The 22,348-nt window shown below is 45.1% G+C and overlaps 1 protein-coding gene across 1 annotated transcript in view; it reads right to left on the bottom strand.

Annotated features, from left to right (window-relative positions):
- Nucleotides 1–22,348, bottom strand: part of col6a4a (collagen, type VI, alpha 4a) — a 59,375-nt gene that overhangs the window by 36,247 nt on the left and 780 nt on the right. Inside the window, 4 exon segments of the mRNA XM_087848595.1 lie at nt 182–769; nt 1,143–1,745; nt 3,541–3,638; nt 14,560–14,625. Of these exon segments, the coding sequence (XP_087704721.1) occupies nt 182–769; nt 1,143–1,745; nt 3,541–3,616 (1,267 nt within the window). The 5' untranslated portion in view covers nt 3,617–3,638; nt 14,560–14,625.

The following is a 22,348-nucleotide window of genomic DNA, read 5'->3' as shown; positions in this document are numbered from 1 at the left end:
AACGTATCTGTTTCATACACATTGAGTGGTGGATGAGAAAAGCCTTCAAACTGAGCAGAAATCCTCTGACGCAGTTACATTTTAAATCCCTGACCAGTGAAAATAAAAATAAGCAGCATTCAGGTATTTATTTCCTTCTCTTATAATAAACAATTCTGTAAGGACGTTTTCTTTGTCTCACCTTGACTCAGACTCTCTACGGAGATGCATACAGTTTCCAGCAGACTGTCTGTTAGCCGCTGTAGAGCCTGGTAGCTGTCGATAGTGTAAAGGAAGTGGTGTGCAGGTAGGTTTACGATAGACTCGAGCTCCTGCTGGTTAACCTCTCCCACCCCAATGCCAAATATGATAACTCCTTGATCGCGCAGGCGCTTGGCGGGCTCGACTACGTCATCCGTGGAGTCCCCGTCTGTGATGACTACAGCAAACTGAGGAACTCGCTGGCTCGCTCGGCTCCCTGCCTCCTCAGTGAAGTACACTGACTGGAGGAAGTCAATGGCCTTTCCTGTTTCTGTGCCTCCTGTTCGATATGGAAACTGATCGACTTCGGCCAGCAGAGAATCCTTGTCCATGTGATCTTTCAGCAGAAACTCCTGGTAGGTCTCGTCGCTATACTGAGCCAAGCCAATCCGAATTTTGTCAGGGCCGATGTCGAGGCCTAAAATGAAACTTCGGAGAAACTGCCTAATTTCCTCAAAGTTATCAACGCCAATGCTAGATGAGCTGTCAACCAGGAAGACTATGTCTGCCACGGAGGCTCTGGCACATTCTGGAAAAGAAGAAGAAGAAAGTCAGGAACACGAGGGGAAAGTCAGCGAAACCTACATTTCTCGAGAAAGATAAAAACTTTGGGCTTTCCCGGTTTTATATTTAATAAATGGTCAATGGACTGGTTCTTATATAGACCTTTCTACTCAGACTTATTTTACCTTGAGACGACAGTTTGCATGTTTATGATGATGAACCTGACCTCACAGCCCATTGTTAGTCAGCGGGCTGGTGTCAGTCATCGTGCAAATGCACTGTTTATGAGGTTGGGCAAACCTGCAGTCAGCTGAGACTGATAACGTCACCTGGATGAGTGACCGAACGTTCTGAAAACACCATGTCCAGATGAACAGAATCAACCTTTTGGGGTTTACCTGGAGACAGTTGCAGGACTTGTCGTTTGGCTTCTTCTACAGTTGTGCATAACGTCTGGATGATGTTCTGAGAAATTCCCTGCAGCGCTGCAAAATCTGACACACTGTAAACATGCTGATCGTCATTTGCAATCTCCCTCAGCTGGCTTGCATCTGCATCTTTGATACCAATTGCATACAAAACAATCCCTCTCCTCCTCAGGTTCTTAGCATGAGACTCTACATCGTCTTGGGATTTGCCATCAGTGATCACCACAGCAATTTGCGGCACTTTCTGCGCAGCTCGGCTTCCAGCGTTCCCCACAAAGTGCTCGTTCAACATGAATTCCAAGCCTTTACCAGTCATGGTGCCGCCCCCCCTGTAAGGCAGTTTGATGATGTTGTTGAGGATGTCCTCCTTGTTCTCAAAGGTGTTGAGCAGAAACTCTGTGAGTGGATTGTCACTGTACTGGACAAGGCCGATGCGGACGTGATCAGGGCTGACATCAAAGCTATTGATCAGCGTGAACAGAAACTGGCGGATCTGCTCGAAGTTCTCGGCGCCGATGCTCCACGAGCCATCGACCAGGAAGACGATGTCTGCCACGGCCTCTTCGGTACAGACTAAGAGGAAAGGTCTTTAAGTCACGGAGAGGAACTGCTGGACGCTAACAGTAGCTGAGGACGTTTGGCAGCATGAGGTGTCAGCGTGGCTTATAGACAACAGCGGTGGGCTGTGCCATGTGACTGCTGGCAAAGAAAAATGGGCGTGTTGCCGCCGGCTTGTGAAAAGCCTCTGGACTGGAGCAGGGATGCATGCTGACAGCACTTACCTTCAGGGTGGAAAAGCGTGAGGAAAATAAGAAAAAGGCGTGTGGCTTACAGCTGGTGTTTGTTGCCTTCAGAAAGCTTTGACCTTTAACCCTCGCATCTCATTCATGTGCCTGGTTGCAAAAACATTTCCACACTAACCCTAATAATTCAGGGCCGTCTCAGAAACACCTTGAACACGTTAAACGTGAGCGTGCTGCAGTTGTAATACAGCAAAGGCCCAATGACAGCACTAAGCTCAGGTTCACCCATTTTTAATAGATACTGTTGGTTAATAAGAGGGAGTCAAATCTATTTTTACAGAGATCCTTTTTAAAGTACAGCTGCTGGACACTGAAAGGAAACTGCTCCCTCATCACGGGCGTGAGGAGAAGAACCAGGGACACACCCGAGGAGCCAATTAGAGCCACGCACCGGGCCTTCCTTCTTTCTGCTGCTCACAGTGGATCATCTGCATCCACCTCAACCTATCCCAGCGTCTTCCTCTTCTCCTGCCTGCAGCTGCATCTTCATTCTCCACCCTCCCTCCATCCTGCTCACTGAACACCTTCAGCTCAGCTCCACTGTCTCAAGTCTCACCTCCATCCTTGAACCTTCCCTTTCACTCTTGCTGCTATCCTTCAGTCACATTTGCCTCCACCCGCTCCACCCTGCCTGCACTCTGTCCTGTGATGTTAAACCGTCACCATTTCTGCTCCTGCATGTTCAGCTGCCTCCCTCTCATTCACACACATGTATTCTGTCTTCTAAATCAGCGGTCTCCAACCTTTTTTGTGCCACGGATCAGTTTATGCCCGACATTATTTTCACGGACCGGCCTTTAAGGTGTCGCGGATAAATACAACAAAATAAAACTAGTACCGGTACCGAAAAAAAGAAGATTTATTCATAACACACGTGAAAAGACCCAGGAAAACCGAGTAAATGATAAAAACGATAACAAAATAACGCTGAAAACCGATAAAAACCCTGAAAACTATACATTTCACACCTGAGCCTCAACTCTCGCGGCCCGGTACCAAACGACTCACGGACCGGTACTGGGCCGAGGCCCGGGGGTTGGGGACCGCTGGTCTAGTGGACTTCATCCGTTTTGCAGACGTCTCAGCGCTGCTGACGAATCACATTTCCTGGCTACACGCTGCTAACTTCAATCTGCTTTTTTATTTCCACTCATGATCAACAAGTTAATGCTGCATTTTTCAGGGATAACTTCTGTATTAGTTTAATTACTGACAGCGACCATGGACTGCACCTAAACTCAGCTCTAATGTTGGTTAAACAGATACTAAATGTTTCTGTGTGGCAGCGACGCTGGAACAACAGGATCAGTGGAGGAAGTTTTAATCTGGAGTCTGAAATGTTTTATGCAACCAGACACCAGTCGAAGCTTCGTGTTTGTGCGTTTGTGCGTTTGTGAGCTTGTTAATTGTGCGTGTGCACGTGCTCAGCTGCAAACACATTCCTGTGCAGGGTTAGTGCTCCGTGTGTGTGTGTCAGTGTATGGATGGTATAAACAGCTTTCACTGATGTCATACTTTCACCAGGACGCAGGAAGTGGAGCCATAAGCTGCATAATCACACCCACCTGTTGTCTGAGCGCCGCTGCTGTAGAAACACGCCGCCATGATGAGGCCGACCAGAGCAGCCCGCCTCCACTCCATGCTGGATCAGGTTTCTCTGTACCTGCGACAGAAACACAAAGTCTGTTTCACATCTGGAAGCAGCTCCATCACAGCGTGGGGGGCGGCGTTTTACTGGCACGGATACCAAACGCTCCGACAAACATCTGCTCCACGAGGAACGTGAGGCTGAGTAGATGTTTGCAGAAGCTTTTTGTGCCAAAACAGAATTTTGATATACAACAGAGACAGAAACACAGCAGAGACACGAGGGGAGGAACAATATTTATGATAGTGATTATGGGATGTTTCAGCCCCAGTTAGGATACTTACAATCGTCCAGGTTAAATTATTGGACAAATATGTGTAACTTTCATTTTTTAAATAAAGGTTTGAAGGATTCGTCTAATAAATTGTTAATGAATGGACGACATGTTGTTTATTAATGCACACAGTGTTCGTAAGGCATGAAAATAAAGCCTGCATCAGGAGTCCACAGTCTGCATCTGCAGCCGAGGATGAACCCTCCACACAGGAAATATGGATTTGCTTGTCAAGATGTGACAGGAATCATCTGATGTTTCCCAATCTTGTAACAGTAAAGAAGCCATCCAAAAATTCCTGCATCCAGTAAAGTAAATCACTTCCAGCCCCGCGCCTGAGCTGAGACATGTGAGATGGAGCTCATAATGATGACGATGGAGCTTCCTGATTGGTCAGTTTTTAATCAAGCTGAAATGGTTCGCTGAGCGTGTCTCGCCCACTGATGTTGAAAGTTTCAGTATAATTATTGAAACGACACATTCCTGCTCGCCGCCATGAACTCATTTCCTTGCAGTGCTGTGAAACCAGAACCGCAATAAAAGCTACAAATCATCGAGCGGCAACTACGAGGTCACCAATCACGTCTGTGCGACGTCTGTAAATCAGTGTCAGCCACGGGAAACTATTAAAACTCGGCGTGTGTGAGCGCACTGACAGGAAATAAGATGTGACGCTCAGTCTGAATAACGTCAGCGTTGCCGTGGAGTCAGGGACACGGCAGGGGAGGAGCCAGCGTTGCCGTGGAGTCAGGGACACGGCAGGGGAGGAGCCAACGTTGCCGTGGAGTCAGGGACACGGCAGGGGAGGAGCCAGCGTTGCCGTGGAGTCAGGGACACGGCAGGGGAGGAGCCAGCGTTGCCGTGGAGTCAGGGACACGGCAGGGGAGGAGCCAGCAGGAATCAGGAAATTGTAATTTAGTCAAAAGCATTTTGTGAATCCAGATGGAGCCGTAGCATCCAGGCGGGAAGCCTGTTAGCGGGTTACACGTCCAGCAGGGGGCGACTCCTCTGGTTTCTGATCTGACAGCTCAGGGAACTATGAGGTCTCAGTCGCTGGTTTCAGGTCGGATGGAATTAAAAACCATGAGGATAATTCTGGAAACGAACCCCGTTAGAGCAGGAAGGACGAGCGAGATGATCGAGGGGTACGCTCTAAGGTGAATGAAATGCTTCTGTGTCCTTCACTTACTCGTATCCACCGTCAGCACCACACCAACCAGTGGCCATGTCCATCTTTTATATACAGTGTGTGTAAAACACCCTCAGACATCCCCGGCTGGTTTCTGCTGTCGTTGGGCCAAACACGATAACTCCACGTGCAGCTCCACAGCCTCAGCAGCCAGATGAGTCAGACTCTTTCTGGTGTTTGCAGCCAGACTTCAGAGCATCATCTGGCTCTCCTCACGGCCTCACGGTGCCATTTCCTGAGATCTGTAGGCTGCAGACAGTGTCTGGCCACATCACAGGCCGGATGAATGAGAGAATATTTTAAATGTTGTCTGGACGATGGTGCTTCAGATGCAGAGGAGCTCCCTGCTGGCTTTTACTGCCTCTCTACTTTCTTGTCTCACGCCCGCCACCATAACGTCTCTGCTCTCTGTTTACTTCCTCATTTCAAACTCGGTCCTCCCTGAACTCCTGCTCACATCATCTCACAACAAAACAACATCAGATTTAATCTGTTCATCCATCATTAGAAGAGCAGGAGAACGTCGTTTACTGCAGAGGAGCATCGTCTTGGACGAATTGTTCACACGGCGACACAATCGTGCACGACGTGCAGGTGAGCCGTGTCGTCAAACCAAAATAACATATCTGACTAACGTGCGTCGGTACTCGAGTGAGGATGTGGGCGTGGCTACTACAAACCAGAAGGTTTTACTGGCTTTAAGTTCCCGATCAATAAACTGTTTAATATGTCAGTGATCTGTCCTGAATCATGGTTTCCTTCCTCGTCTCCTGCTGCCTCACACTTCCTGTGAATTTCACCAGCTGATTCCAGCTAATAAAGATTTCAAACTCGTCTCTGCCTTTTACAAGGTGCTGCAGATAAATCTGCTTCGTCCTCAGGCAGCAAAAGTAACAATAAGCAGCTCTGGATCTGTGTGGGCTTCATTTATTGGACAGCTGTACTCCAGCTCACGCCTCCCTCTCTCCGTCTACATGACCATGTGTTCGCCCACGAGCGTATTTCAGAGCTGTGTTTAATCACGGGCCAAATGCTCGAGGCCCTGTGAGTGGAGGAGGATTTGGGGGAGGGTTATTCTAATGCGAAGCATGTGGAGGTCATCAGCGCTCCAGTGACAGGCTGATTGAAGCGAGGTCCAGCTCTAGTTACACGCACCTCCAACTGTATTTACTCGTGAGCGGCTCTTTCCTGTTGGCTCTACGGACCGTAGATGTTTGATGTTAAAGAGTGAAGGGCCTCATGGTTTCTAGTTCAAACTGGTGTCACACATGCAGGAGGCTCTCCTCGCTGATGAGGACATTATAGAGCTGACGCTCTGCAGGCGCGCTGGAGGACAGTTTGTGCCGTCCGAGCAGCATTTAGGAGAACGGACGTATTTCTGTACTGCATCGTGGACAGCTGCATGAAGCTGGAACGTTTCTAACGTGAATCTGTGTCCGAACAACAATCCCACATTCAAAGCCTCAGCTGTGGAGGTCAAAGAGGAGCTGAGACTGGACTCGTGTTGAGCGAGCCCGCCCTCTCGCTGTCTGGAGAGGCTGAAACTAAGAAATGCCGTCTGACAACCAGTGTTGGTCAAGTTACTTGAAAAAAGTAATCGTAACTAATTACTGATTACTTCCCCCCAAAAGTAATCCCATTACTTTACTGATTACTTATTTTCAAAAGTAATTAGTTACTTAGTTACTTTTTAAAAACAGGATTTACAACCTGAATAGGTGATAAAGTGATAGATCTTTCAGCCCAATTCTACTTTTTCTGCATCATCATACAAAATGTAATCAAATGGAAAAGTCTCTTTTTAAAACTTGTTTTATTAGTTTTAATCTTTTAACTTTATGCATCAAGCAAAAATTTAATTATCTGCAACATTCTCTGACTGGAAGAAATTAGTTTAACATTTAAACCTATTTTCTGCACATTCCAGCACATAAAATAAAATATTTTGTGTGTTTACACTCAGTCTTTCAAATAGATGCAAGTAAAACACAGCAGAAAATAAATAAAGTCAAAGACTAGCGGTCCTGTTGCTCTATTTTCACCTGTAAAGCAGGAGTGGGGTAGGCGGAGGTTTACCCTGGTGCAGGTGTGCAGCGGTCAGTGGAAGAATCCGCGAGTTTCTCTGTGAGTTTCCCATTACGTCGTAGCTACTCGGTGCTTGTTTGGAAGTTTAGGGGTTTTTTCGCTGTAAAAAGAAGTTTTCTTCCCACGCACAACGGACACTAATGTTTTTGTCACTTTTTATGGAATCAAACTCAAAGTAAGGTCAGTACTTCCACGCTTTAAACGCTGCACGCTCATACTCTCTCTGCACTCGATATATGATCCATTGTTGATCTGCACACAGCTGTTGTCACGAACGTCGCACTCGCTTACGTCACTGTCATGAGACATTCTCGCAAAAAATCACGGTTTTAGTAACGCAGTAACGCAGCGTTCCTACGGGAAAGTAACGGTAATCTAATTACCGTTTTTGCAATAGTAATCCCTTACTTTACTCGTTACTTGAAAGAAGTAATCGGATTACAGTAACGCGTTACAAGTAACGTTACTTCGATGGTCCGCCTCACATACGAACTGTTTACCTGCTTTTACCTGCTCACTGTCGCTGTGCATCTGCAGGACGCTCTGGAACCCACGCCCACCCCAACCTCTTCTTTCCAGCCTCCGTCTGACTCGATGTGGGCTGCTCGTTTCTCCAGGTGTTGCTGCTGAGCCCGTTCTCATCCTCTGGACGTCCAATGGAAACACCTCCAAGCATCAGCCTCACATGGATGAGCGGGGTTACTGCTGTGATGGGGCAAAAGCTCAGCCTGGTACTTTTCAGAGCCTCAAACAGTGAAATCCTGGACTGAGCAAATCGAGCAGTGGCTCTTTTGATTTATGCCAACCTCCAAAAGCCGACCTGAGGAGGCGGCGTCTGACAAAAACAGCTGTATATTAATCACATCATAAATGTGCATCTCACACAGCGATAATAGCTTCAAATCTATAGAGGTCAAAGACTTTGTGACTCCTGTGGAGTTTCCTGATGTCACAGACATCCAACGCTCATCAGCCGTCTTTTAGCGATGAATGAAAAAGGAGAAAGGAGAGGCCCGACAGCTACACGCATGCAGGGAAAGTGAGACTGAACGTCATGCTTGGTCAGACAGGAGCGTTTTCATGATGCAGAACCTGAACGAGCTTCACTGAAACGGTCGGGAGGACCTGGAGCTGCTCCCGTGAACAAACACAGGCTAATGCACGCGGCCGATGCTCAACCTGCACTTCCATCCAGACAGAGAATAAACGCCACGCAGCTGAAACAGTCGCACACCTCTGCTGTGACCACACAGCGACTTATTTAACGTCTCTGCTGGGGCGAAGAGAAAAGGAAGAGGTAATGGACGATGAACGGCGAGCAGGGCGAGGCCTCAGAGCAGAAAGACAGAGCGTCTGTCCCCGTGAGTCAGTAAATGGAGTGTAACATTACATGGGGCGGTTTGCACTGAGCAGAGCTGAAGACAAGAAAATAATGAGGCTCAAATGTACGTCAGTTAATGTCTCCTGTTCCTAACATGAAGCCTGCCACCAACACTGAACCTAAATCGCCTCCTGGCTGCAGCAGCCATCGCGCTCGCCAGGAGCAGAGGTGGACTGGGGACTGTTTCGGGTCTCAGACAGGGATTACCTGTCCAGCTGGAAGCAGTCTGGCTGCTCGGAGTACTTGGCTGAGTTTCCCAGCACTACTACAATCGAGCGAGGGTCTAACAGCGACCATCATCAACAACAACCACATTGTTAAAAATTCACAAACACAATTTAACGATCACTGTTTGTTTTCAGCTGCCAGGATGCACGAAGAGGCAAAGACTGAGCAGCAATTAGGACTGACCCTGGAGGAGATTAGCGACCTCCACAGATCCACATCTTGAGAGCACATGTGTGAACAGAGACGATGTCTCACTTCAGCCTGAGGCTTCTCCTGCTCATCAGAGCTGAGAGTCTAGCTGATTATTAGAGATAGGTTGATCATATTTAAGATCGAAGAATTAATCAATGGCAGGACTTCTTTGAGCAGTTTTGTAGGAATGGGGTCTAAAAGACACGTTGATGGTTTGGAGGAAGTAATTATTGAAGTTAACTCAGAAAGATCGATTGGAGAAAAAGAGTCTAACTTAACATCAATGGTACTAAGAGTAGCTGTAGATAATATTACATCTGTGGGATGATTATTGGTAATTTTTTCTTTAATGATAAAAATGTTATTTGTGAAGAAGTTCATGAAGTCATCACTAGTTAACGTTAAAGGGATGGTTGGCTCAAAAGAGCTCTGACTTTTTGTCAGCCTGGCTACAGAGCTGAAGAGAAACCTGGGGTTGTTCTTATTTTCTTCAATCAGTGATGAGTAGTAAGCTGTTCTGGCTTTGCGGAGGGCTTTCTTATAAAGCAACAAACTATTTCTCCAGGCTAAATGATGATCCTCTAAATTTGTGACACGCCATTTCCTCTCCAGATTACGAGTCATCTGCTTTAGGGTACGTGTTTGAGAATTATACCACGGGGTCAGGTACTTCTGATTAGAGACCTTAGTTTTCACTGGAGCTACAGTATCCAGAGTCGTACGTAGTGAGGAGGTGAAATTATTAACAAGATAATCGACCTCTGTTGGGGTAGCGTTCAGATAGCTGCTCTGCTCTGTGTTGGTACAGGGCATTGACGATGATAACAGTGGCTGGATTATATTCTTAAACTTAGTTACAGCGCTTTCAGAGCAGCACCAACTGCAGGCCAACATGGAGGAGGTGGAAGGAGAAATTACCAGAGGAAATGATGCTGAGGAGCACCAGAACAGCACCAAGGGAGCCAGTGGGGAAACAGGAAGCAGTGACCGAAGTTTCAAAGTAAGAGCCAAGGGATGGACCTGTAGTAAATCAAACAGTGATGTTCATACAGAAGAATAAAAATGAAAAATGTCTAGAATGAGTCACTAATCATCCTTGGGGGATCAATACCTGAGCAGCCCTCCAAAGTAAAGTGCAACCAAGAAAATTATCAGTGGACTCAATGATGTCAGTATGCAGACGCGAGGAGCTGGTGGGAAGAAATCCCTGCAGACGCCCTCAGCAGGAGAACAGTTAGAGCATAGACAGGATGTCCACATACTTTTGGCTGTTCAATGATCTGATGTGGTTTTTTTGAGCATGTCTCCATCAGGGAACATTTGCACCAACCAGCAGGTGGGTGGGCTGAGAAGAAGACGTGAAAGTTTACGTGAAGAAGACGTAAACCTTCAAAAAGAAAAACATGCAAACAGTCTGAGTCTCTGCAGTTTTAATGTTTAGAGTGAAGAATGCACAGCTTGAAGCTGCATGATGTAAAGCCTCTGCCAAACACAGGACACCCAGGCGCCCCGGGGGCCCGTGGGGGGATGATGCACTTCCCTCCCTGATTGAAGAAGTGTTTGAAAGCCAGATGTTTGTGCTCTGGATAATCTAAACCCAGGAATTTGTTATTCTGATGTATAGAAACCAAAGTTTGGAGCAACTCTGACAGAAAGCAGCCTCAGCTCTGCTTTCAGCAGCTGATGGGAGTTTAAACCTTCAGCACCAGCAGACGTTCAGCAGCAGAAGTTCAAGGAAAAGCACCGATGATGAAACTGCATCGGCTCAGTTTTTAAACCCACTCTTTGAATAGAACAATGAAGCAATCGAGGCAGCTAAAAGATGGATATGACGGATTTGTTTAGGACTTTGGAGACCTGTGAAACAATCCAGATGTTCCAGCCACTCGGCAGCTCATTAACTCACAATGTAGAAAAATATGGACTTCCAAGAAATCGTTGCAGTTTTTCTCTGAACTCATGTGGTGAGAAAAATTACTTCAGGCAGGTCCGACCAAGAAACGTCTTCAAAGCGCTGCGAGTGTGTGAGCCTTCGAGTCCACCGTTCATCGTTTTGTGTTTGTTCTAACTCTGATAGAGGAGGCTAAACTGGTCAGGCTAAACTGGTCAGGCTAAACTGGTCAGACACTCTGAGACATTTAAAAAAGTCAAAGTTTGGTTGGAAAGCAAAGAGTCTTTTTTCTGTTCCAAGGACCATTTTCAGTGTGAAACAACATCTTTTTCTCTGAAATGCAAATCCCTGCCCGCTCTTATCTACCACTGACGTTTACATCAGTTATTAGAGGTTTGCCACACAGATCTGTCATACTGGTTTCAGTCCTTGTTCAGGTTCTTCACTCAGCATGGAAACATGTCAGCGTGTTTGTTCACGCAGGGAAAGCCGGTGTTTCCATGGCTACAAACTCCAGGGGCTGGTTATTCTGACCAATGAGAGCAAATCCAGCCCTTCTGTTGCTTTTCACTGGAAATGCAGATCTGTGCCAATTTCTCTTACCAGTCCGTCAAACTGGATCCAACCAGTTAACTTCAGGATATTTTAAAAGTACAAACTCAGATGCACCAGTTTGCTAAATCAGATTTTAATTATAAGGGAAAATTTCACCACTTCAAAAAGAGCCGAGGAGAAAAACGTGCCATGCATTTGTTATTCGTTCGCCTCCTCAGCTCATTTCAGCTCATTTCAGTTCTCTGCTTTTACTAAAGTGGCTTTGACTCACAAACAGTGTTGGTCAAGTTAATTGAAAAAACGTAATTAGTAACTAATTACTGATTACTTTCGCAAAAATCACGTTATTTTACTAATTACTTATTTTCAAAAGTAATTAGTTACTTAGTTACTTTTTAAAAACACGATTTCCAACCTGAATAGGTGATAAAGTGATAGATCTTTCAGCCCAATTCTACTTTTTCTGCATAATCATCATACAAAATGTAATCAAATGGAAAAGTCTCATTTTAAAACTTGTTTTATTAGTTTTAATCTTTTAACTTTATGCATCAAGCAAACATTTAATTATCTGCAACATTCTCTGACTGGAAGAAATTAGTTTAATATTTAAACCTATTTTCTGCACATTCCAGCACATAAAATAAAATATTTTGTGTGTTTACACTCAGTCTTTCAAATAGATGCAAGTAAAACACAGCAGAAAATAAATAAAGTCAAAGACTAGCAGTCCTGTTGCTCTATTTTCACCTGTAAAGCAGGAGTGGGGTAGGCGGAGGGTTACCCCGGTGCAGGTGTGCAGCGGTCAGTGGAAGAATCCACGAGTTTCTCTGTGAGTTTCCCATTACGTCGTAGCTACTCGGTGCTTGCTTGGAAGTTTAGGGGTTTTTCGCTGTAAAAAGAAGTTTTCTTCCCACGCACAACGGACACTAATGTTTTTGTCACTTTTTATGGAATCAAACTCAAAGTAAGGTCAGTACTTCCACGCTTTAAACGCTGCACGCTCATACTCTTTCTAATCATTAAAAAAATCCCCCCTCGTGTCTGGCAGCTCTGATGAGGCGTCCCGCATTAGCTTAACTTACTGAAAGTGCCTCTAAAGCTGAACAAATGTTAATGGAGCCTGAAAAGAGGGCAGTGAGGGCCCAAAGATGAGAACTCCATAAAACTAAAATCCCTCAGCATGTTTTTGTTCAGAGTCAGGAAACCAACCAAAGCTCTGTTACTTAAAAATATTTGTGGTTTCCCAGAATTCTCAGCGGGGCTAAAATCTGATAATGGTAGTCGCCACTGAAAACAAACAACATAAATTACGGAGTATTGTTAATGCACCGAGGACATAAACTGGCTCAAACATCAGGTCGGTGCAGCCAGAGACAGCAGCAGGAGTCTGGGCTGAAGGTGGTTCAAAACCAGGAAGTGATTATGTTAGTAACAGGAAACTGACCTAATGACAGGACAGGGGAAGTGAAACTAAATACATACTCCTTCAAAATAAAACAGGAAACATGGAGAAAAAACACAATAATCAACAAAATAAAACTAAAATGTCTTGGTACTGGGTCGCACCGGGACTTTTTTCTTCCTGTGCAATCACCTGGAGGGGAGAAAATGGAGCACTACAGCAATACAGCCTTTGAGGAGCGGAGATGTGGACGTTACTTTTATTGTTATTGCACAACAGGACAAGAGTGTGACAGTAAAATTGGACAGAAGCTGCTAACACAGCTTTGGTCTTTGCAAGTGTCTGCACAGACAGCATGCTAACACTAAGCTAGCCAAGAACCCAGACTGGTGTTAGAGCTGAGCGCATGCAGACCCGAGCCCGCAGCCAGAGCCTGAGCGATGAGCAGTCAGGCCGCAGCCTCCGTTTCTACCTGTTCATGTTTTAGAGTCGCTGTGGCGATCACTCTGAGCTCCCTGCTGGTTTTCAACTTTGCTTTGTGAGTTTTAAGTTCAGACGTAAACACTCAGACAAAGATCTGAATCAGGCGGCTGGTGTGGATATCGATGCAGGGCCATAGCAGTGGATTTCAGGGCGAATGGTTAGTATTTAAAATGCATGTGTTTGTCCCAGGCAGTAAAAACGCGAAAGTGCTGAAGTATCATTTGATTTTTGTGTTTTACAGGCATTTCACAGGAAATTAAATTTCTGTTGCCGGGGAGGACTGCAAGACCGTCCACAGACCCACGCGGGCCTGGTTCTAATCTAGGACCACATGAACACGGACATGTGACGAGGAGCTACAGAGACAGAGCTCTTCATTGCGAGCCTTCTGTCTTTCATGTTGCTGGAAACTGACTTTTCAGATTGATGTTTTCCTTTTGAACACTGGAGCAGCTCTTTCAGCACTTTTTAATGTGAGCAAACCCCTTTTGACTTGTTTGTTTGCATTCTTGGTCAAAGCTCCCATGAAAATAAAAATGCTTGCAATGCTAAGCAAACATCAGAGGGAGAATTTAAGGACAATGTTCCCAGTGTGAGAGAAAATCAAACAGCAAACTCGAAGGGCTCAGAACTAAAACCGATAGTCATCTGCAGGAAACTCCTCATTATGGATTTGTTGCAGTAACATCCTGGAGAAAGCCGGAGCTAAAGCTAATTATGTAATTACTTCCTGTCACAACTTAAACTAAGCAACAACAGATGAAAACCACAGAGGATCAGAGACGACCCAACATCAGCTTCAGCCACCGATAAAACTCCCAAACCAACAAACGTCACCGCAGCAGTGGAGGAGGTGAATCCCTCTGAGGCGAGATTAAAGCACCAAAGAAGAAGAACAAAGATTCGAGCATCTGTGATGAAATGTTAATTAAACACTGAAGGTTTCACAGCTTATTTCAGGTGCTCAGTGTATGTGTACAGCGAATCAGCTGCGAGGTGCAAGGAGAAACCAAACAGTTGTCACATGTTTATGAACACAAAACGATAGAAGTGACGAGACTATGGCCTGTATTTGTATCAGGAGGCAGCCTGGGATCAAACCACCGACCTTCTGATGAGTGGCTGACCTGCTCCGCCACCTGAGCCACAGCCAGAAATTAGAAAATATAATTTTTAAATTTTTACAGTTCGGTAAGTTACTTTTCTTCTTCTTTTTTAAACGTTTAAGCAGGATTTTAAACATGAATCACTACCTGGCAGAAAGTCGGCGCTTGGCTCACTTCAGCTGGATGACGGGTGGTCAGGAGACTCTGATGATCCTGGATCACAAAAACAAACAAAGAGTCAGCATCAGCAACCAGCAGCTTCACCCGCTGCCTCGATACGCCAAACGCTCACTCGCAGGAGGAACTCTGGGTTTATCTAATTAACCTTGTTTTGTTTAGACATCTGTTCAATGAGGCGCTGCAGCTGCACGCAGAGCTGTGTCTACAACACATTTCCCTCATGCAGGTAACAGCTTGACTTCAGATTTGGTTTCTGCTTTGGTCAAAGGGCCATCTAACGTGTAACTTCAGACAAAGCTGTGAGATCAGCTGATCTCGTTTCCAGATGTCATTAGCTGATGGATTTCGTTGGATTCAGTTTGAAAGATTTTTGCTGGATGTTACATCAAAGCTGATTTCCCCTGCGTACAGTTGCTGCACAGCTGCAAACCACCTTTTATGCTGTATCAGACTGATGTTGCATCTGCTGTCACTGGTGCTGCCCTGTTTGAAGTGCATGTTCTGTCAAAGGAAACCATTGCTAATTTACATGTGTGGGAAGCTACAAATGTTCAGATTGTAAGGCAAACAAATCAGAAACAAAACAGCGTTTTGGTTTCCTCGTCTTGATGTGCTCGACTCTGAGGTTTCTTTGAAGTGCCAGCACCCTTTCCTCGGTCACTTTAAAGTACAGACAGTGTCACATGTCTGTTGTTCTAGTAACAGCACAGAAAACTGTAGAGGTAGATACAGTAGATACTGTAGGAGGCTCAGAGTGAAGTTCTTTCATGTTCTAAAGGAAAGAATTGATTCATGTTTTACATGAAGTGTGCAAACTCTCAAAAGGACTTTCCTGTTTCCTGTTGTGCTAAGGACAGTTTATGATGCCAGACTGCGTCATTACAGTTTTTGTGGTGAATACTGAAACGCGTTCGTGTTAACCAAAACCACAGCCCTGGTCTCCAAACGTAACCAATGGAAATAAAAATATGAACAAAGAAAAAAACTGAAGAACAACAATGGTCCCACATTGCTTCCAGTTTGTCATCAGCCCCGCCTCCTCTCAAACGGGAATGTGCTGATCTTTGGACACGCCAGTACAGGGGCCACACAGGGGTCACACAGGGGCCACACAGGGGCCACACAGGGGCCACACAGGAGGACATGTTGGATCTTTGGTGGTTTAAAGAGTGTGATGTGATCAGCTGTTATGAAAACAGAACAGGGGGTTGGAAGTAGCGCGTACAACCTGAAGTGTCATTTATCAGTCACCGAATCTGAAGGCTGCGTTGATGTGATGCAGATGTTAGCTGTGGTGAAGGGGCGGAGCCAGGATGAACAAACTGATTCATGCAGAAGCATTCACTGAAGATCATCTCGGGAGAACAGACTACATCCTGATGACGTGGTCACAGAAATACGTGATTATAGAGAATATTACTCTCAAGGAAAGAGGCATTTGAGTAGACGTGGAGCTCTGACATTCGATGCTGGTATATGACAAGAAATCATGAAAAGCACACTAGGTCCACTTTGTCTCTGTAGCCAGTGGTGGACGTTCATATTAAACATGACTGTTTCCAACACTGAGCTCAGAGCATGAGCAGTAATCCCAGTGAGCCCGAAGCTCAGCTTTCATTCTGCTTTCATTTCATCTGTTTCATGGCACAGAAGCCACACCCACCTCAAGCCCTCTGTTTTTCAGGGGCAGCCAATCAGAAGAAAGGTGAGAACAGCTGTAGCCCAGTGTGAGATAAAGAAGGCTCATTTTGGACAGCTAATCATGCAAAGCTGCTGAGTCCTAGAATCAAAGTACAGATTATGACGCACTGATGAGATTTCCATTTATGTGAGGATGAATCCATCAGACGGGGCACTGCACAACCACTTTTCAGTTTTTGCTTCCAAAGCTGCTGCTGATCCATCAGTCTCACATGTGTACACAGAAAATACACAAAACCAAAGGCACTTCCTGCTGCGAGGCAGCGCCCTGCCCGAGAGCAGATAAACAGGAAAGAATAAATCAGATGTGAGCGGAGGCGAGTCTGCTTCTCCTAAACACTCAACATGTGCATGAAAGCCTCCATCACACCTGCTCGGCTCCTCTGCTCTCAGGCGACTGCCGGGACGACGAGGTCTTTCCTAATTTGGCATCTCGATGTGTGCTCCTTTCTTACAGTGAGGCGCAAACTCAGTCTGCTTGTTTCATCCAATCACAGATTGGACAAACTGTCATCAGTGCCTCTTGAACGGTCGCTGAGTTTGTACCTGGAGCTTTTTTTAGATTCTAATTATTTAAAGCAGCAGAAAATTAAAGAACACAACATGTCTGTATGTCCGTGCATCAGCTGATGCTCTGTGAATATAACACAGGCCTGATGCACAAGTTTCAGCTCAGAACTAGAGATGCACGATACCACTTTTTTATATCCGATACCGATATCATAAATGTGGATATCTGCCGATACCGATATGAATCTGATATAGTGTTTTTAATCAATAAAACTTTTTTTAATATCTTGCTGCATTTTGTATAAGTTTATACTCAAGTTTAAATAAACAACAACACTAAAGTTATTCTGTTATACCTGTATGTAAAAAACACACTGCACCCAAAATATTTCATAGTTCAGCAACACTGATCAATCTAATAAACTTAAACCTGCTCCATCCTCCCTATTCTGGTGTTTTAAAGAGAACTTAGCAGAAATATTAAGCAACCTAACTAATAGGGTTGCAAACTCCCAGCAAAGAAAATAGGGAACTCCCCCCCAACCCCCAACCTCATGATGATTAATCGACGTGATCAACTTTAATTTGATGCAGTGGAAAAAAATGCACAGAAATAAATTATTTTTCAAGAATAATTAAATAGATTCAACATCTTTCTTCAACAGAACTGCAGACTGCACAGATGGTTCCCAAAGGAAAAAGTACTACAGCTTACTAGGGTATATTAGACTTAACAGTTACTATATACAGTAATGGACTTCTATACATTTTACATCAGATTAAAACTTTGGGTGTAAGATTCAGATAATTATTTATTAAAAGCTCGACATTTTAAATGAGAATAAGAAAGAAAAGTATGTCTTTGTGCCCCCTTTTCCCTGTTCATGCCCTATCGGCCCCCCTGGCTACACTTTGCTAGCTCCGCCCCTGCACAGTTACGTCAGCTGTAGAAAAAGATCCTGGTGTAGAAATAATATTAAATAAATTCTAACAACAGCTGATCAAGCTTAAACATGCTGCTGTTGTTCAGCCGCTGGTTTCCTCTTTCTGGCGCAAAGTGGGCCAAAAACAAAGAAGAGAGACGATCAGCTGATCATTGATCAGTTTATGATTGAAGCAGCAGCAGGAGAGAGAGAGAGAGAGAGAGAGAGAGAGAGAGAGAGAGAGAGAGAGAGAGAGAGAGAGAGAGAGAGAGAGAGAGAGAGAGAGAGAGAGAGAGAGAGAGAGAGAGAGAGAGAGAGAGAGAGAGAGACGCTCCATATATCTGTTGTTAAGCTTTACAAACATTCAGAGATGAACTTACACACTTGCTTTACTTCTCTCTGGGAAAACTTCCTCGGAGATGAAATGCTGGTTTGTTAGCGATGCTACAAATACACACAGCCGCTCTATCACGTGACCACACTGCTCCGACTGCTACGGTTATGAGCCGAGTTACGCCGTGTCGCAAGTTTTGTGAGGTGCTTTTTTGATATTTAATGGATCGATTACATTTTTTATTTCTCTCCGATATCCGATCCAGTAATTTGGGTCAGTATCGGACAGATACCGATACGTAATATTGGATCGGTCCATCTCTACTCAGAACATCAGCAGATGTTAAAAAGACTCCAAAGGTCCATGTCATCCAGGAAGAAACTCGCTCACTGTTTCTGTTCATGTGCCAAAACTAAAACATCATGAGACCCTGGCGGCGACGGCAGCTGCTGGGTTCATGTTTCCCAGAATAAAACAATGAAAGTTGGACAGACTCAACTATGGTGAAAACTCCCACTTCATAATCCCTCCAAGTGGGATGATTACACGCACAAGTATGATTGTGTTTCTTTAGTGAGACAGTGAATGTGCCTCACATCGTGTCTCATGGATTATGATGCAGTGAATCATGACCATAGGCAGCACGGTGGCACGGTGGTTAGCACTGTTGCCGCACAGCAAGAAGGTCCTGAGTTCAATTCCAACATCAGGCCGGGGTCTTTCTGTGTGGAGTTTGCATGTTCTCCCCGTGTTTGCGTGGGTTCCCTCCGGGTACTCCGGCTTCCTCCCACCGTCCAAAGACATGCAGCTTGTGGGGATAGGTTAATTGGATAATCCAAATTGCCACTAGATGTGAATGTGCGAGTGAATGTGAGTGCGAATGGTTGTCTGTCCCTGTGTGTTGGCCCTGCGACAGACTGGCGACCTGTCCAGGGTGTACCCCGCCTCTCGCTCTATGACAGCTGGGATAGGCTCCAGCGCCCCCCGCGACCCTGAAAAGGATAAGCGGAAGCGAATGGATGGATGGATGAATCATGACCAGCTGACAAACTGAGGAGCTAAAACAGCTAAACCACCCGCTCCCCGTCCAGGTCTCGTTTTACTATCAAACACATGCATCAATGTAAATATCACCATATCATGTTAAATTATATCATTATTTTAAATTCAAAGTCCTGCTCCTCCATCTTATCTTATTGACCTTGTAGTACCATATCACCCTATTAGAGCACTTCGCTCTCGCTCTGCAGGCCTACTTGTTGTTCCTAGAGTATTTAAAAGTAGAATGGGAGGCAGAGCCTTCAGTTTTCAGGCCCCTCTTCTGTGGAACCAGCTTCCAGTTTGGATTCAGCAGACAGACACCGTCACCGTCAGAACTCTGCCTCCACTTTCTACTGTTAGTGACCACACAGGTCGTCTGACGGGAGGCAAGCTGTCCTTAACCCCAAGCTGTTCAGCTCAGATTGGAGCGTTCTGCAGAGGCGACGTCACTGTTTGTGGAGGAATTTCTGAATTTGTGCTGCTTATCACAGCCCACCGAGACGAGAGCAGACACACACACACACACACACACACACACACACACACACACACACACACACACACACACACACACACACACACACACACAGGAGGAGGGGTCTGATTCTAATCTCATGATCTGATTGGTCCCTGCCTTCACAAACTCTCCCTGCTAATGACTTTACATTTAGAAATGTAAACTCTGACCAAAAAAGGCCCAACAGTCTACACACACACACACACACACAGACACAAACACACACACACAAACGCACAGACACGCACACACACACACACAGACACAAACACACGCACACACACACACACAGACACAAACACACACACACACACACACACACAGACACACACAGACACAAACACACGCACACACACGCACACACACACACACAGACACAAACACACACACACACACACACACAGACACACACAGACACAAACACACACACACAAACGCACAGACACGCACACACACACACACAGACACAAACACACGCACACACACACACACAGACACAGACGCACACACACAAACACACACACACACACACACACAGACACAAACACACGCACACACACACACACAGACACAGACGCACACACACAAACACACACACACACACACGCAGACACACACACACACGCAGACACACACACAGACACACACACACACACGCAGACACACACACACACACACACACACACACACGAGGGGATCTAAGCCATAAAATGAGCAGGTCATAATGGCTGCAGTCGACAGTGGGCGTGTCCATTGTTGTGGGCGTGGTTGTCAGATCAGTGTCATAAACTAACTGGCGAGTGGAAAAAAGTGGGAACCCTCACCCTCAGTTTTCAGAATAAAAGCTTTCTTAAACTCTCACAGCTCCACAGGTGGACGCTGCACGTCAGCTGCTCTGCTGAAGCATCACAGGAATAATTAGCGACACTTACAGTCACATCCAAATAAAACGTCACTCAGAGGCCACGCCCATATTAATGCAAATTTGCATACTTGCATAAATAAAATCTGCAGGCTCACTGACAGGAAACAGCGTCTGCTGCTCTTTCAGAAGAGGCTGAGAAAGAGCTGATTCTGGAATGTTCTCCTGGAGCTGAGGGGACCTCACTGACGTCACTGCAGACACACTTTAGCTCCTATATGATGAAACTGTAGAGCTTTTTAAGCACCGTCCAAAGACTGAAATGGAAACCAGCTGCAGATGGAGAGGATGGAAGTTCAACAGTGACAAAAACACGAACCTGCAGAGAAACTAATCTTTGTTTTACAGATGTCAGCTTTCATCAGCGCCATTTGTCCTGTTTTAAATATTAGTCTACAGATACGAACACATTATCAACCACACAGCACAGTTTCAACTCGAAGCTTTTACATTCACAGCAGTTAGCAAAGCTTTGAGATCCCACAGCATCCATGAATGTCTGCATCCCCGCGAGGCAGAGCCTCGGCACGCGTCGAGACTCGCACGGCAATCCTCAGCCTTTGACTTCCTCTCCAACACATTTGTTTCATTATTATTGGATTATCTGAACTTTGTCTGTTTCTGGTGTTCTTCAGCACATTGAGCTCGATGTTACTCAAAGGCAGTGACTTGTGTTTGTCTCCTTCCCCAGAATAATCCTCAGATTAATGCTGGGATGGATTTCATGACTCCTGGTTGAGAGGAGGAAATTAAAAACCAAACAAACTTCAGTGCGATCTTGGTGGTCTTGGCAATATTCACATGAGCTCACGTCAGGGGAGCCAAATGAAGGTCACTGAAATAATACAGAACGATAAGAAATGTTTTCATTTTATATTTTGTGTTTGTCTGTAACAGACGGTCACAACATGTTTAAATATTTTAACTGATGTGTTTTGTGTCCTTTTAAATAATAAAAATCTCATAAAACTTGTGCAAATGTTGTTTTCTCAGAAATCTATTTTTAGCGTCTTCATCCCAGTGATAAGTTCAGGATGTTTGAAACAGGAATCGATCAGAAATAAGGTTGTGTTTAGAAACAAAATCGATTTTAGTCTGAATAAAGTGATCTCGAGTCATTAAATCCTGGATTTAAATATGAATGTGATTTATCAGAAACTCCAGAATCAGCTCAACCAGGAGATGAGAGCAGAAACACAGAGCGCGGGTCGTCCACAGAGCGTGGATCGTCCACACAGCGTGGATCGTCCACAGAGCGTGGATCGTCCACAGATGCGCCGTCGGGGCTGAAACACAATGATCGCTCAGCTGTGATCAAACCTCTGTGACTCTGCTTCCCTTCAGCAGCATCAGCTTCACGTGTTGATTCACGGTTTGCTTCAGTTTTTGATCGACTGCAGAAGATTTTGAAGCTTCGAACGAGTTTTTCACACTGAATCGACTCGATGATAGAAATCGGTGAGGACACCAGCCCTAATCAGAAAGAATTGATCGTCCATGCATTCTGGCTCTGACTCCACCCGAGCCTCCAGCAAACTTTCCCCATATGGAAAAGATCTATATAAATCATATAAAGTTTGTATCCGTCTTGTATGAAACTTGTATGAAAAGCACACACAATTAAACTTGTATGTTTTGAATACTTACTAAAAAAATATATGAAAGTAATGAGAAAGTTTCACTTTCATGAGTAAATCATATAAGTTTTTACTATTTCTTTTCCATATGGGTTCCCATGCAGTAAAAGCTAACAGCTGATGGACTGAGCGATGATTTTATAACCTGAAATGTGAAAAGTTGACTCTGAG

The sequence above is a fragment of the Neolamprologus brichardi genome, chromosome 11 (genome assembly GCF_056152115.1).
Source record: "Neolamprologus brichardi isolate AB-2024 chromosome 11, ASM5615211v1, whole genome shotgun sequence".
Taxonomy (NCBI): Eukaryota; Metazoa; Chordata; class Actinopteri; order Cichliformes; family Cichlidae; genus Neolamprologus; species Neolamprologus brichardi.
The sequence above is the reverse complement of the archived record's forward strand: the minus strand, read 5'-3'. Positions and strand labels throughout refer to the sequence as shown.